General features: G+C 43.3%; 1 protein-coding gene across 2 annotated transcripts; it reads right to left on the reverse strand.

Annotated features, from left to right (window-relative positions):
* Positions 1–6,902: 6,902 nt before the first annotated feature.
* C19H15orf40 (chromosome 19 C15orf40 homolog) lies at positions 6,903–13,740 on the reverse strand. 2 transcript variants are annotated; one of them, XM_068991048.1, is made up of 4 exons: positions 13,625–13,740; positions 12,161–12,287; positions 9,945–10,072; positions 6,903–8,645 (listed from the first exon to the last, which is right to left on the reverse strand). In XM_068991048.1, the coding sequence occupies exons 1-4, from the start codon at positions 13,736–13,738 to the stop codon at positions 8,550–8,552; spliced, it is 465 nt and encodes a 154-aa protein (XP_068847149.1). In that variant the 5' UTR covers positions 13,739–13,740; the 3' UTR covers positions 6,903–8,549. The 2 variants fall into 2 exon arrangements, with proteins under 2 accessions (XP_068847149.1, XP_068847150.1); XM_068991049.1 differs by lacking the exon at positions 13,625–13,740 and adding an exon at positions 12,973–13,124.
* Between the last annotated feature and the right edge of the window lie 401 nt (positions 13,741–14,141).

Raw genomic sequence — 14,141 nt, forward strand, 5'->3', positions numbered from 1 at the left:
ATTTTTGTTCTTGTTAGGAAATAAATAGTCCCAGTTTGAGGTGGCTTGTTAGAGAACTTCAGTTAGCTGGAAATGCTGTGTGTTAAAGCACTGACTGGTAATGTTAGATAAATTGATGTATTATATATATTTATATATAATATACATTTAAAAATATATAAATTCACTGAAAATTTTCTTTGGGTTTTTTCTTTCACTGTCCTGTGTTTTAACCAAAGAAGCTTATTTGATATCAGTTTAGTCGCTCAGTCGTGTCTGACTCTTCGTAACCCCATGGACTGCTGCATGCCAGGCTTCCCTGTCTATCACCCACTCCTGGAGCTTGCTCAACTCGTCCATCAGCTTGGTGATGCCATCCAACCATCTCATCCTCTATTGTCCCCTTCTCCTCCTGCCTTTAATCTTTCTCAGCATCAGGGTCTTTTCTAAGGAGTCAGTTCTTTGCATCAGGTGGCCAAAGTATTGGGGCTTCAGCATCAGTCCTTCCAATGAATATTCAGGACTGATTTCCTTTAGGATTGACTGGTTTGATCTCCTTGCAGTAGAAGGGACTGTCAAGAGTCTTCTACAGCACAATGGTTCAAAAGCATAAATTCTTCAGCACTCAGCTTTCTTTATGGTCCAACTCTCACATCCATACATGACTCCTGGAAAAACCAGAGCTTTGACGAGACAGACCTTTGTCTGCAAAGTAATGTGTCTGCTTTTTAAAACGCTCTCTAGGTTTATCATAGCTTTTCTCCCAAGGAGCAAGTATCTTTTAATTTCATGGCTGCAGTCAACATCTGCAGTGATTTTGGAGCCCAATAAAATACATATTAAATACATATTATATTTGATAAATAATACATATAAATGGGCACTTTGAAATACATTAGACTTTGGTTAATTCTGTGTGAAAAATCTAATTATATATGTCACTCAGAGAATGTTTCCTCTGTGTAGATTTATAAACTTAGATATGCTTTAAAAAATTTTCCAGTTTTGAACTTAGAATGAAGACCAACAGCGGTAAATATTCTTGACATCTGTAGAAATTAATGATATTAATTTTCAGATTAATACTTAAGAATTCAGACCTATTCGGTTTGACATGCTGTAATAGCTAAACATATTTTCCTGGGTCTTGCTACATCAAATTATTTTGGGGCCTGTTCTCGCCTGGAGAACCCCAGGGACAGGGGAGCCTGGTGGGCTGCCGTCTATGGGGTCGCACAGAGTCGGACACGACTGCAGCGACTTAGCAGCAGCAGCAACTAGATTCAAGTGGTAGACTACACCTTTCAGCTGTGAAGTAGCCTTCTAGTCTGACACCTTTACTGGGACCAGCTCACAGGGAAAATACGGATGGTAGCAGAGATCCCATGAGCTATGGAGATGGCAGGGGAGGGCCATGCTGGCTGCATGGGTCTCAGTTGGACTGCTGTCTGTAGAGAATATACCAGGGTTGAAGAGGAAGTGACCTCAGCAGCTGGTAACACTGCTGAGGCCTGCATGTGCGAGACACAAGCTTATTTGAGTCGTTCGTTATCAGTGCTGTCAGACTGGAAAATGGGATGAGCTGTGGATAACACCCCTCAGATTTTAAGATTTATGGGATGGCATGGGAGGGGGTTAATGAGGACAAGCTGTTCTTCATCAAAATTGCTCTTAAGTGATTTGATCATCCCCTTGAAGGATTAAGTGAAAGCATTTGTGCAAAGTAAACATCAATGGGTGGGGCACAGACTCAGTGCCCAGTCAGCATCAGGTTTGTGCCTCCGGAAGTAGAGTGGGCAACTCTGGGCTGATGTGAGTACAGAAAGTGCAGCTCACAGATCTCCAGTCTCTGTGTACTCATGGGCCAGTTCAGTTGTTCCCACTCCTGGCCCCAGCGGGTATGGAGAACCCCATGTATTAATTACCAGTTAGGTTTTCTCCGGGTTTCAGTGACTTCTCCTGAGATGCCTTCAAGGGACAATGTGATGATGATCTCATGGTTTTTTTTTTTTTTTTTTTTTTTTAATTTTAAAATCTTTAATTCTTACATGTGTTCCCAAACATGAACCCCCCTCCCACCTCCCTTCCCATAACATCTCTGTGGGTCTATACTGTCCTTTTAACTCACTAAAGGATCTCCAGCCTCTTTGTCTGAAAAAGGTAAATAAAACTGCTCTAATTGCTGAAGTCCACAGCTTTTTTCATGTTTGTGTTTCTCTTTTTATTTTTTATTTTTTTTGATTCCCATGTCTTTTATTTTATTTATTTATTTATTTATTTATTTAATTTTTTAATTAAATTTTAAAATCTTTAATTCTTACATGTGTTCCCAAACATGAAACCCCCTCCCACCTCCCTCCCCATAACATCTCAGTGGGTGATCCCCATGCACCAGCCCCAAGCATGCTGTATCCTGCGTCAGACATAGACTGGCGATTCAATTCTTACATGATAGTATACATGATAGAATGCCATTCTCCCAAATCATCCCGCCCTCTCCCTCTCTCTCTGAGTCCAAAAGTCCGTTATACACAGCTGTGTCTTTTTTCCTGTCTTGCATACAGGGTCGTCATTGCCATCTTTCTAAATTCCATATATATGTGTTAGTATACTGTATTGGTGTTTTTCTTTCTGGCTTACTTCACTCTGTATAATCGGCTCCAGTTTCATCCATCTCATCAAGTTTCCTTCACTAATATGTTTTGCATGTATACAAAATAATACTGTAAAAAGTAAAACTAGACAAATGAATAATCTGCACCTAACCAGTGATTCTGCCCTGTTCTGAATGCTTCTGTCTCTTTTACCAGGCCCATATAAATTTGGTATATAAAAATAAATAAATAAATAAATTTGGTATATGTTTTTCCTTTATTAAACTGAGGTTTTATATATATATATATTAATCCACATGTGTGTATTATTTTTTGTTCATACAACAGATTATAACAACCATCACTCCAGGTAAGTAGCCATAGATTAAAAATTAATGACTTAATTTTAATAATATGACATGGTATGGTATGGATATACCATTGATTATATGACCATTCTCCAATAGGTAGACACTTCGGTTTCCTTTTTTGCCTCTACTAACTATGCCATGTTGCTTTTGTCCATATATGCTCTGATGCTTTTATATGTTCTGTTGGGGTGGTCTCAAAAATAGAACTATTGGGTTAAAAAACCTGTATTATTTCAATAAATGCTGCATTTCCTAAAGAACTGTAGAAATTTACATTCCCATCAGCAACATGTGAGTTTGCAGGCATGTTTTCTCTCTTCTTCCTTGTGACTTCAACTTTTTATCTAGATGGCCACAGGCTTTTTTACCTTCAGAGAACTTTACTGGGTTGTGTTTCATTGCTGATCACTGTCAGTATTTCACCTGGGACACCTTCGTTCTGTAAAATTATCTTATTTCTCCAATGTTTTGCTTGTATCTTCAAACCTTTGTTCCATTTCTTCGGTTCCCTTCTCCTACTATGTGTTGGTTTTCCTGTGTCTGACTTCTGGATCTGTCATCTTCCTTTCTTTGCTCACTTTTATCCTGCCCTCTAAACTCCATGTCATATTTTCAGCCTCTTCTGTTGTGTTGTTCCCAATAGGACCTATATTTCTGTGATGCTTTTTAGATTTGATTAGCCACATTTCAGGTGCTCAAGACCCACACGTGACCAGCAGCAACTGTCCTGGCACCACAGTTCTAGAATCGGATTAAAGGCTTGGGGTTCTGTGGACTTGACTTGCTCCCTTATTCTCCACAGTGCTTCAATTCCTCAGGTATGTCTGGGGAAACCTAAGGCTCTGAAGAGATTTCGCAGAGGGACAGAAGGTACTCACTAGAGGAACCCACTACACAGTCTATTTGGCAGGTGTGTTCTTCATTCCAGTTAATAAACTGGCATCCTTTTAATTCCTTGTCAGTTGTCCAGCCCAATTCTGTTTTCAAAGACAGTGACTAGATGGGATATCTGAAAGCTTCAAAGTTAAGGGAGGCACTTGGGACCTTGCTGGCTCCACCATAGTGCTGACCCACACTCTCAAGTACTCAGTCGGCCTGGTTAATGCCACACTCTGGTCTGTGCTAAACCCAGAATGAGAGGGGATTAAGTCTAAGGAACGTCTCTGAGGAGACCAGACAAGAAGGACCAAAGATTCTGATATTGGTAGTCAGGCACAACAGAAAGGGATTCCTAAGAGTACTCATTTCAGAAGGAATTGAGAATCCATTCCTTTCTTTAAACTGTGTAGGTTTCTGCTGTTGCGTTATGGTGCCACCTCTTGGATGTAAACTGAAAATCTAGCCTTATAAACTTTGTCTCTAGTCATAGGCATTAAGACAGACTGAAGTGGGGGCCCATGGGTTCTAACATTTTGATTTTACCTTATGGTTAAGGAACTACCTAACTGAATGTCCAGAATCTGTAAGAGGGGGATGCTGGCAGCCTGAAGCCCAGAAAAGTACTGCCTCCTAAAGTGAGTCTTTCAGTTCAGTTCAGTTTATTTGCTCAGTCATGTCCAACTCTTTGCGACCCCATGAACCACAGCACGCCAGGCCTCCCTGTCCATCACCAACTCCTGAAGTTTACCCAAACTCACGTCCATTGAGTCAGTGATGCCATCCAGCCATCTTATCCTTTGTCATCCCCATCTCCTCCTGCCTTCAATCTTTCCCAACATTAGGGTCTTTTCAAATGAGTCAGCTCTTCGCATCAGGTGGCCAAAATACTGGAGTTTCAGCTTTAATATCAGTCCTTCCAATGAACACCCAGGACCGATTTCCCTTAGGATGGACTGGTTGGATCTCCTTGCAGTCCAAGGGACTCTCAAGAGTCTTCTCCAACACCACAGTTCAAAAGCATCAATTCTTTGGCGCTCAGCCCTCTTTACAGTCCAACTCTCACATCCATACATGACCACTGGAAAAACCATAGCCTTGCCTAGACAGACCTTTGTTGACAAAGTAATGTCTCTGCTTTTTAATATGCTGTCTAGGTTGGTCATCATTTTCCTTCCAACGAGTAATCATCTTTTAATTTCATGGCTGCAATCACCATCTGCAGTGATCTTGGAGCCCCCCAAAATAAAGTTAGCCACTGTTTCCCCATCTATTTCCCATGAAGTGATGGGACCAGATGCCATGATCTTAGCTTTCTGAATGTTGAGCTTTAAGCCAACTTTTTCACTCTCCTCTTTCACTTTCAAGAGGCTCTTTAGTGAGTCTTTAGCTGTTTGGAATTTTAAGCACTGTAAAGGTGCCACCCGCATGCTCTGGTTCTCTCCATCCCCCAGGTGGCAAACTAGTGAGGAGGAGCTCACGGCCATCGGGAGTTCAAGCTCCCTGTTTCTGCCTCCAATTTGGTCAGTGTAGTGTAGGCAAAGCACCTAGCAGTGTCTGGCAAGCAGCAGGCACCCAAGTTATTAATTTACTATTCTTAATTAAATCATTTTTGCAAGAGTAATTATCACGTATTGAAGTGCAGATGATAGATTACATATGCACTGCTGGACCACCACCATGATATTATCACCAGAGTTGGAAAAGTATCTTTCAGACCTTGTTCATGGGCTGCCTGAAAGGCTGGACCCTCAGGACAACAGATAGGACAAGAAACACAGCAGTCACTTAAATTTAATGGGGGGAAGGCAGAGCTATAATCATATTATCTGACACGTTATAGGGGTTGGGGGTTTTGTATCCTTGTCCTAGGTCACTGGGCCTGTCTTAACGTTCTTGGAGGAAGAACAGGGTCCAGCTGAAGAAAGCTGCATTAACTACACTTTCACATCAGATCAAGGTGCCCAGGCCTTAGCTGTGATTGTTATTAATGGGGAACAGCCCTGTGCAGGTCAGGAGAGCACAGACTGCTAAAGGCAACCTTGTTCGCTGAGGAAGAAAGGGAAATCATGTCCCCAAACACAGCTCCTGAACCAGTTCCTACCTCTCGCAACCACTTTTGATGACTGGATGTTCTTTTTTCAAAAGATACTGTGCGTTTCTCAAAAAAAAAGTGACTAGGCAAAAACGTTCTTATGTTAAAATATGGCTATTTAAATAGATGATTGTGGTGGATACCTGTTACTCCTATCCAAACTCCTATTTCTGTAACTTTTCCTAATTTGTATTCAAGTACTTCCCCTTCTCTGCTTTCTCCTCTGTTTCTGTTTAGGCTGAGCCCATCTCCAGCTCTAGGATGGACCTTGATTAGTGTAAAACAGTGAGAGTAACTCTCCTCATTAGTCACTGGTTTAGGTACCTTGCGTTACAACCTGGCATTCCCTGACAATAGGGGCTGGTTTAGAAACTGTGTGACCTGATCTGGGCTGAGATACAAGGAAAAAGGGCCTCTCATAAGAGCTTTGGTATTTCTTTTCCTACTGGAGGGGGTGATAGGTGGATAAGAAGCTCGAAACTGCTGCCTTTTTGCCTCCAAGAAGGAAGTGGGCCTGAGGGTAAAGCTGGCACTGCTGAAGTAAGTCAGGAAGGAAAGTAGGTGGGTCCTTTATGACATCACTGAACTGCCGATGAGTCAAACCAACCCCTAAGTAAACCCTGCCTCTAAGACTTTTCAGGTATATGAGCTAATAAATCCCTTAATTGCTTAAGCCAGATGAGTTAGGTTTCTGTTACTTATCAGGGAAAGCACCCTAACAAACAAGGATTCATGTAAAGACCACAAGTAAAAATATGCCTGTAGTGCACACACCAAAATAGTGTTGAAAAAGAACAGAAAGGATTCTGAAGCCAAGACCACATAAAGCAGAGTACATCTGGGGGCAGACGGCATAAGAGAAGGCAGCTGAGTGCAACCTGCGCTCTGTCCTTTACTCTGATTTCGGATGAGCCACCGCACTGACTGTCCTTGGTTCCTCTCAACAAAATAAGTTGTACTGGACGAGTGGCTCCCAGTTCTTTTACCATCCATCATTTTTATTATTGGTCCTTTTAGTGGATTTAGACAAAGCAGACAATTGCAAATCAACTCTTCCATCAGCAAATTTAGTACTTATCTAGATTACCTTAATTACTATAGTTTGTATTGAATATTTAAAAACAAGATATTTATTATTAGTTTTTGAAGCTTCAATATAGATATGACTTCTGACAGGACAGGCTTTCACAAGTATTGAAAATAGTTTCCAGATCTTCTGTCTTCTTTTGAAGATCTTAGGAGATTCATAAGGACAACAGATTTGATGACTGGAGTTACCATCCAAGAGGAAAATTAACGTGAAATTACAAATCTTTTTTTTGTTTGTTTGTTTTTGCTTGGTTGTGTTCTGTTCATGAGATCTGAGTTTCCTGACCAGGGATTGAGCCTGGGCCGTGGCAGTGAAAGTGCTGAGTCCTAACCACTGGACTGCCAGGGAACTCTCTAAATTGCAAGTCTTGATTGTTCTTACTTTTTAACAAAATGCTCAACAGAATTTTAAAAAGACAAAAAAATGTTGCATTTACATAAAAGTGAAAGTTGCTCAAAAGTGTTTGACTCTTTGTGACCCCATGGACTACACAGTCCATGGAATTCTCTAGACCGTTATATTGAAGTGGGTTGCTGCTGCTGCTACTACTGCTAAGTTGCTTCAGTTGTGTCTGACTCTGTGCGATCCTAGAGACAGCAGCCAACCAGGCTCCCCCATCCCCGGGATTCTTCAGGCAAGAACACTGGAGTGGGTTGCCATTTCCTTCTCCAATGCATGAAAGGGAAAAGTCAAAGTGAAGTCGCTCAGTCGTGTCTGACTCTTAGTGACCCCATGGACTGCAGCCTACCAGGCTCCTCCGTCCATGGGATTTTCCAGGCACGAGTACTGGAGTGGGTAGCTGTTCCCTTCTCCAGGGTATCTTCCCAACCCACGGATTGAACCCAGGTCTCCTGCATTGCAGGCGGCTTCTTTACCAGCTGAGCCACCAGGGAAGCCCAAGAGTACTGGAGTGGGTAGCCTATTCCTTCTCCAGTGGATCTTCCTGACCCAGGAATTGAACCAGGGTCTCCTGCATTGTAGGTGGATTCTTGACCTGCTAAGATACCAGGGAAGCCATTTACATAAGCATTTTAAAATATAAAGTGACACTATGAAGCAGTGTGACAGGTTTCCTCTGTCACTTTTAAACTGGATTAGAAGGCAGTCCCCAGAATTCCAGTAATTGCTATGGAAATATTACCATTTTAATTTACAACCAGGATAAACTGCATTCAGCTAGAAGCCAAAGGATCTAAGTTCTAGTTGCCAGCTTACACCAAGTGATCCTGAATACTCTCAACTTCTGAAGTCAGAAGCCTCATCACAAAATGAAAGGGGCTAAATCAGGTCATCCTAAATATCCTTTCCAGTTCTGTACTCTGTAATTCTGTGAAAACAGAGTAACATGTCCCGAGCTGTTTGGGATCAGGAATTTGAGAACCTAAGTTCCATGTCCAGTACTTTTAATCTTCATACTTCTTTTTTGAGTCCTGTTCTTATTAAATATATTTACACATTCTATGTATTTAAGTGTATTTTAACAGTCTCTCCATCATTAGCAGTAAAAAAAATTTTCTCAAGGACGTACTTTTCGTTTCTTGCTTTTATTTCTTTTCAACTTGCTTTTTCAATTTCTCAAAGATCTCTTCCGGAGGTGTGGAGGCCAAAAGCTTCACCACTTTTTCACGAGATTTACCACCCTGGACCAAAAGGAAAAACTGGTGTCAGGACAGCACACTAAACTTTCTAATGCTATTAGTGACAGCAGACTTCAGTTGCTGAGGATACGCCACCGTGTCCTTGTGGGGCTGTCACAGGTGGGCTAGTTTTCCTGGTAGCTTAGTGCTGCTTTTTCCTAGCCATTTCTGGTCTATCCAAAAACAGATTCCGATTCAGTACTTTTTTCCTTTCTTTTTTTTTTACAATTCCCCAGAGGTTTTACCTTCATACATCAATTTCTGTAGTAAAAATTAGGCATTTTCAAAATGAGTATGGAATCTGGACATACAATATTCTGTTTTCAAGTAATACTTTTGTTTAAATTACCAAAACAAATATTGCAATATAAACTTTGATTAAAAATAATTCTAAATATAGGACTGCTATGTTCTATACCATTACACATTTCTGAAAAATTCCAAACAAAAAGTGACCACGTATCCAAGAGCTATGATCTCACAACCGATTAAGACAACTATAAGGATTTGTTTAGAAACATCCTTTAAAGAAAGTAAATTCTGAGCAGGTATTTATCTAAATGGGTAGGAGCTGCACAGGTGGAAGCATGGGGAGGGCTTTTAGGCAGATGTCAGAGCAAGCGCACTGGCAGAAAGTCAGAAACGACCTGCTGTGGCGGATGCGGAGGGGCGTGGCCTGATCATATGGATGCTTAGGGGCAGCCTACTAGTCAATGACTCAGTGCCCACTGGATCCTGGGGGGGAGCTACAGAATATAGCACTGGAAAACAAGCAGAGTTGTAGGAAATAAAGCTTGGGCGGGTCTTACTCCTGCAGATTCTATTTGAGTAAGTCTGGGGTAATGCCCAGGAACCTGTGTTTTAGAAATCATTCCCAGGTGATTTTTCCCACCACCTCTAGTGCAGACCCTTCTAGTGCAGAAGTATTAATGACTTCATATGAGCCATCTCTTTAATGAGTGTCTCCCAGTAAGTGAGGACATGCTGGACCAGATGTGCTTAATGGACTCACTAATGGAGATTACAAACAACAAGAACCATTTTAGACATTTCTACTAAGGTGATGAGCTGAGGGAAGAGACAAGCAAGTTTAATCTGACAGAGCAGGTACAGGCATGAACTCAGAAGGACTAAGGCATTTGGGAGGAAGGGGACTAGGAAGAATTATAGATTTTTGGTGATTAAATGTATATAAGAGTTAAAAACAACTGGTTTTTCAATTATTTTGAAAAGAAAAAAATTGGTGTTTTAAAGTAATGCCTGATGTAGTACTCAAAGGTGTTGAGAGAGAGAGAGGCCTACCTTATCCAAAACCACATCACTCTTCCTGAGTTCTAAGACTTTGGAAAGATAGCGACACAGCTCCGCGTTAGCCTCTCCCTCTGTCGGAGGCGCTGCAATGGCTACACTCACAGCCTCGGCTGTCACGTCTGGAATGAGAACAGATCCTCATAAAGTTTCTTTTCTTCATGAAGTGGGGATATTTTGTAAAAGCATTTGCATTTGTCTGGCATATAGCAGGGATTCAGTGAATAACTGCTGAATGAAGAATGATGAAGCTCATCACAGTTAAGGGAACATAAACATGCCACTACCATTATAGAAACCCAGAGAAGAAAATTGGTTTTTACCTGCTGACCAAGGTGGGCCCACAGAATCCTGGGCAATAATCTGGAATTAGGAGCTGGAAACTGCGCCTGGTCTGATAGGAAGAGCCCCAGGCAGGGAGTCAGGGGAGCTGGGCTTTAGCCCAGCAGTCACTGAGAAGTGAGTGAATGAGTTAGCTCACGGACTGTACAGGCCTGTTCAGAGCTTCCTCATTAGGGAAGTGGAAGCACTGCATTAGGTTCACCTCAGTGAAATGCCTCTCTGATGTTTTTAAAATGTATTTATTTAGTTAACAGCTACATAGCACTTACACCAAGTTTAAGGGCACACAAACATATTTTAAGGGCTTTACAAATAACAACTTTATTGCTATAGTTTATCATCTCCATTTTACAAATGAGGAAACTGGAATTGAGAAGTAATGGGTTCAAGGTCACATGGCTAGAAAGTGATGTTGTGATTCAAAAATAAATTTGAATTCATGCTTTGAAATCCAGGACAATGAACACTGCTTTCTGAAGTGCTTCAGGCTTCCTCATCAATACAGCCTTCATAAAGAGCAACCTGCCTGCAGTCCTCCATGTCATTTCTGAGAGGAGTATATATTCAAAGCAGTTTGCAAATGAGCTTGAGCTAGTCCAACATTTGGGGTTACCCGGGCATTTCCACACTCATTCATCTCGCCCGTGTAAATGTGGCCACAGTCCACGGGAATGAGACAGTAGAACAACCCTTCTCCTATCCTATCACTGATTTTATGATGCAGTTTTTCACATTTTAGTATCTTTGAAATCCAGGTGTTATCTTACAACAGATGGGAAAGAAAACGTTTAGTTGATGTGGATTTTGTCTGTCTTACTGGTACATAAAGTACCGTGTGTACCTTACAGTTGATGGCCAATTGTATCTGATGAAACATGGTATTCCAGCAGTATGTAGAGACAGTGTCCACAGCAACTACTTAGAAAATGCTGGCTAAGGAGGGGATAGCGAACACACAGCTACACTAACATGGCCATAAGCACAAACCAGGCCCAGCACCCCAATTCTGAGGTCTTGTTTTCAAAATATTTTAAAAATTAGAATACAGAGCTTTAGTGGGTGACAAAGACCATCAAGAATACTCAGATCAATGCTTTTCAAACTTTTCCCCCCAATCAGAATCCCCCACCTCCACTCAATTTCCCCTGAAATTCCAACATTTAAAGCAAATGTCAGCAGTTCCTCAGGAGTCCTCTCTGCTTCCCTCACCTGTGCCCACCACAGAGAACCCTGAGGCAATTTTTGGGGTCCATGGAATAGCTTAAAAGCTTCTAACAGGCCAACGATCTCATCTGACAGATGAAAGAACTGGGCCCAGAAATATTTTGTATAGCTTGGACTGAAAACAAGCTCACACAGGTGTCGATCACCAGGTTCTCTCCCTCCTTGGACCAATGATGATTAAAAAACAACCAAAACATCTTCCTCTGAACATTTCTACTTTTGGAATAGGACAAACTAAGAATCATCTAGGCTACAAACATTTCTGTGTAAGTTCTTTCTAAACTACCTTTTTAAAAATTGAGGTATGATTGACCTAGAACAGGTGTACAACATAATGACTCAGTATTTGTATTTTGAACTGATCACCACAATATTGGCTAAAAAATATAAAAAAGGACAGTGTTCAGTGGTTTTTCATCTAACTTGGTATGCTTTAAATATGATATACGTATTCAGTTTTAAGCACTAGATTATACCTTTAAATTAGAATTCAGAGTTTAAAAATGGAGAAGCCTCTAACTGCAGACGTGAAAAATACACTTGACCATACAGGATAAATTTTCAGCAAACTAAGGCAAAAGAAGGATGGAGCAGGGGACAACTGAGTCCTTCATACAAGATCCCTACCCCAGGGTCCAGTATACCTGTCACAGCATTTTGTTTGGAACCAGGTTTGGCATGGATGGCTATGCTGACACCGCCTTTAGGATCAACTGTCACAGGACCTAAGGGAGGGAGTGGTCTCTCTGGTTCCTTGCTCTGGTTTTTACCCTAAAACGACAAGAACAACCACACTACAGCTTCACAGTTTACAAAACACTTTCCCACGCATTTGATCCTTCCGGGATTCCTTTTCACCCTTAACCAAGGCAAATTAGGCTGATGAGTCATGTCCAGGGATTTCCGGTCATCTAGAATGGTCTTCCAACATCTTTCACGGCTCAAATCAATTCTTCCACAAAGGCTTCCGATCAACCCCACTGCTTTGTTCCTGCCTTGGTAAACCTTAGAGCCGGTCCCTTTGCATTTCCCATTCCTCAGGGGCAGCGACTATTCATTATTTATCTTTGTATTTCAAGCAACACAAGTTAAACGTTTGTGAACAACCACGGCTGGAAGTGTTTATATGGGGGGAAGGGTGGAGAAAAAAGGAACAACACTGGTATTTAAAGGACTTATTGTTATTTAGCCGCGAAGTTGTGTCTGACTCTTTCCGACCCCATGGACCGTAGCCTGCCAGGCTCCTCTGTTAATAGGATTTCCCAGACTAGAATACTGGAGTGGGTTGCCACTTCCTCCTCCAGGGGATCTTCCCGATCCAGGAATTGGAGCTATGTCTCCTGCACTGGCAGGGGAACTCGTCGCCGCTGAGCCACCCGGGAAGCTGATTTAAAGAACTACTATGTGTCAGAAGCTGTACTAGGAACTTTCCACTCAACAAACATAAACTGCGCACCAGCGGGGTGTGGAGGCAAAGGATGAGTAAAGATGAATAAGGACACATGGCCCTTGCCCTCAAGGAGCCCGGACTGTGGACTGGTACACTATGCTAGCAGCGCCGACCACACACCCACGGGGCATCACCGCGCAGCAAAGGAGGAGGCAGTTCGGCCTCGGGACGCCGGAGAAAGCAAAGCAAATTTAGACGCCCAGCAGGAAGCAAATTTAGAGCCGAGGCTTAGGAACCAACCGGAATCGGCCCTGCAGAGACAGTGGGAGGGAAATAGGAAGTGGTGGGTTCCCAGCGGAGGGGTGGGAAGACAGTCGAGGATGGGAAGGGGACTGAACGCTGGCGAGAGCCTCCCAGGGAAGTACAGGCCACACCGTGCTGCCGGAACACGAAGCGCGAGCCTGGGAGTGCGCGAGCGAGGCCGGAGGGGCGGCAGTCACGGTTCGGGGAGAGGCACGCGCGACGCCGGCCCAGGTGCTCGACCTCTCCGGGTGGCCGGCGGCGCAGCCGAGTGGGGTGGGAGAAGGAGGCCTGGGACTCGGAGACAACAAGCGGTTAGCGGAGGTTCTATCCACCCGCGTGTCCCGCTTCTCTCCCGCGCTCCTCAACCGGCATTCCTGCGGCCCACCCTCCCGCGGCCACGGGAATTGCCACTGGCCTTGTTCGTCGCACCACCTTTCTTAGGCATGTCGGCGCCCAAAGGGAGCCGGGTGACAGCCCGAGAACCAGACCCAGCTTCCAGCAGCCTCAACCCGTGGCCTAATAGCCGCATCCCGGCCAGGCGCCGGAAGAGCCCTCTGCGCGTGCGCACGCAGCAGCGCGGAGCGGCCCCGTTGGCCTGAGCCTCCGCTCGGGCACGAGAGCGACGCCTTCCGGCTGGCGGGAGCAAGACTCCTTCTTCCTGGAAAGACCTGAAGAACTACTGCATAACACGTCGTTAAGTTGTGTCCGACTCTTCCGAGAACCCACGGACTGTAGCCCGCCAGGCTCCACAGTCCAGGCAGTTTTCTAGGCAAATATGGAGTGGGTTACCTTTTCATCTTCCAGGGGATCTTCCCCACCCAGGAATTGAACCCACGACTCTTGGGTCTCCTGTATTGGTAGGCAGATTATTTACCACTGTACCTCCCGGGAAGCCATGAAGAGATACTTCAAATGGTTAAAATAATTAAAAA

This window comes from Capricornis sumatraensis, chromosome 19 (genome assembly GCF_032405125.1).
Source record: "Capricornis sumatraensis isolate serow.1 chromosome 19, serow.2, whole genome shotgun sequence".
NCBI lineage: Eukaryota > Metazoa > Chordata > Mammalia > Artiodactyla > Bovidae > Capricornis > Capricornis sumatraensis.

Coding starts and splice junctions, on each gene's coding strand:
- C19H15orf40 (XM_068991048.1), bottom strand. CDS start 13,738: ATGCGGCTATTAGGCCACGGGTTGAGGCTGCTGGAAGCTGGGTCTGGT. Junction 12,288..13,624: donor AAGGTGGTGCGACGAACAAG/GCCAGTGGCAAT, acceptor TTGTCGTTTTAG/GGTAAAAACCAGAGCAAGGA. Junction 10,073..12,160: donor CAAACAAAATGCTGTGACAG/GTATACTGGACC, acceptor TTCTCATTCCAG/ACGTGACAGCCGAGGCTGTG.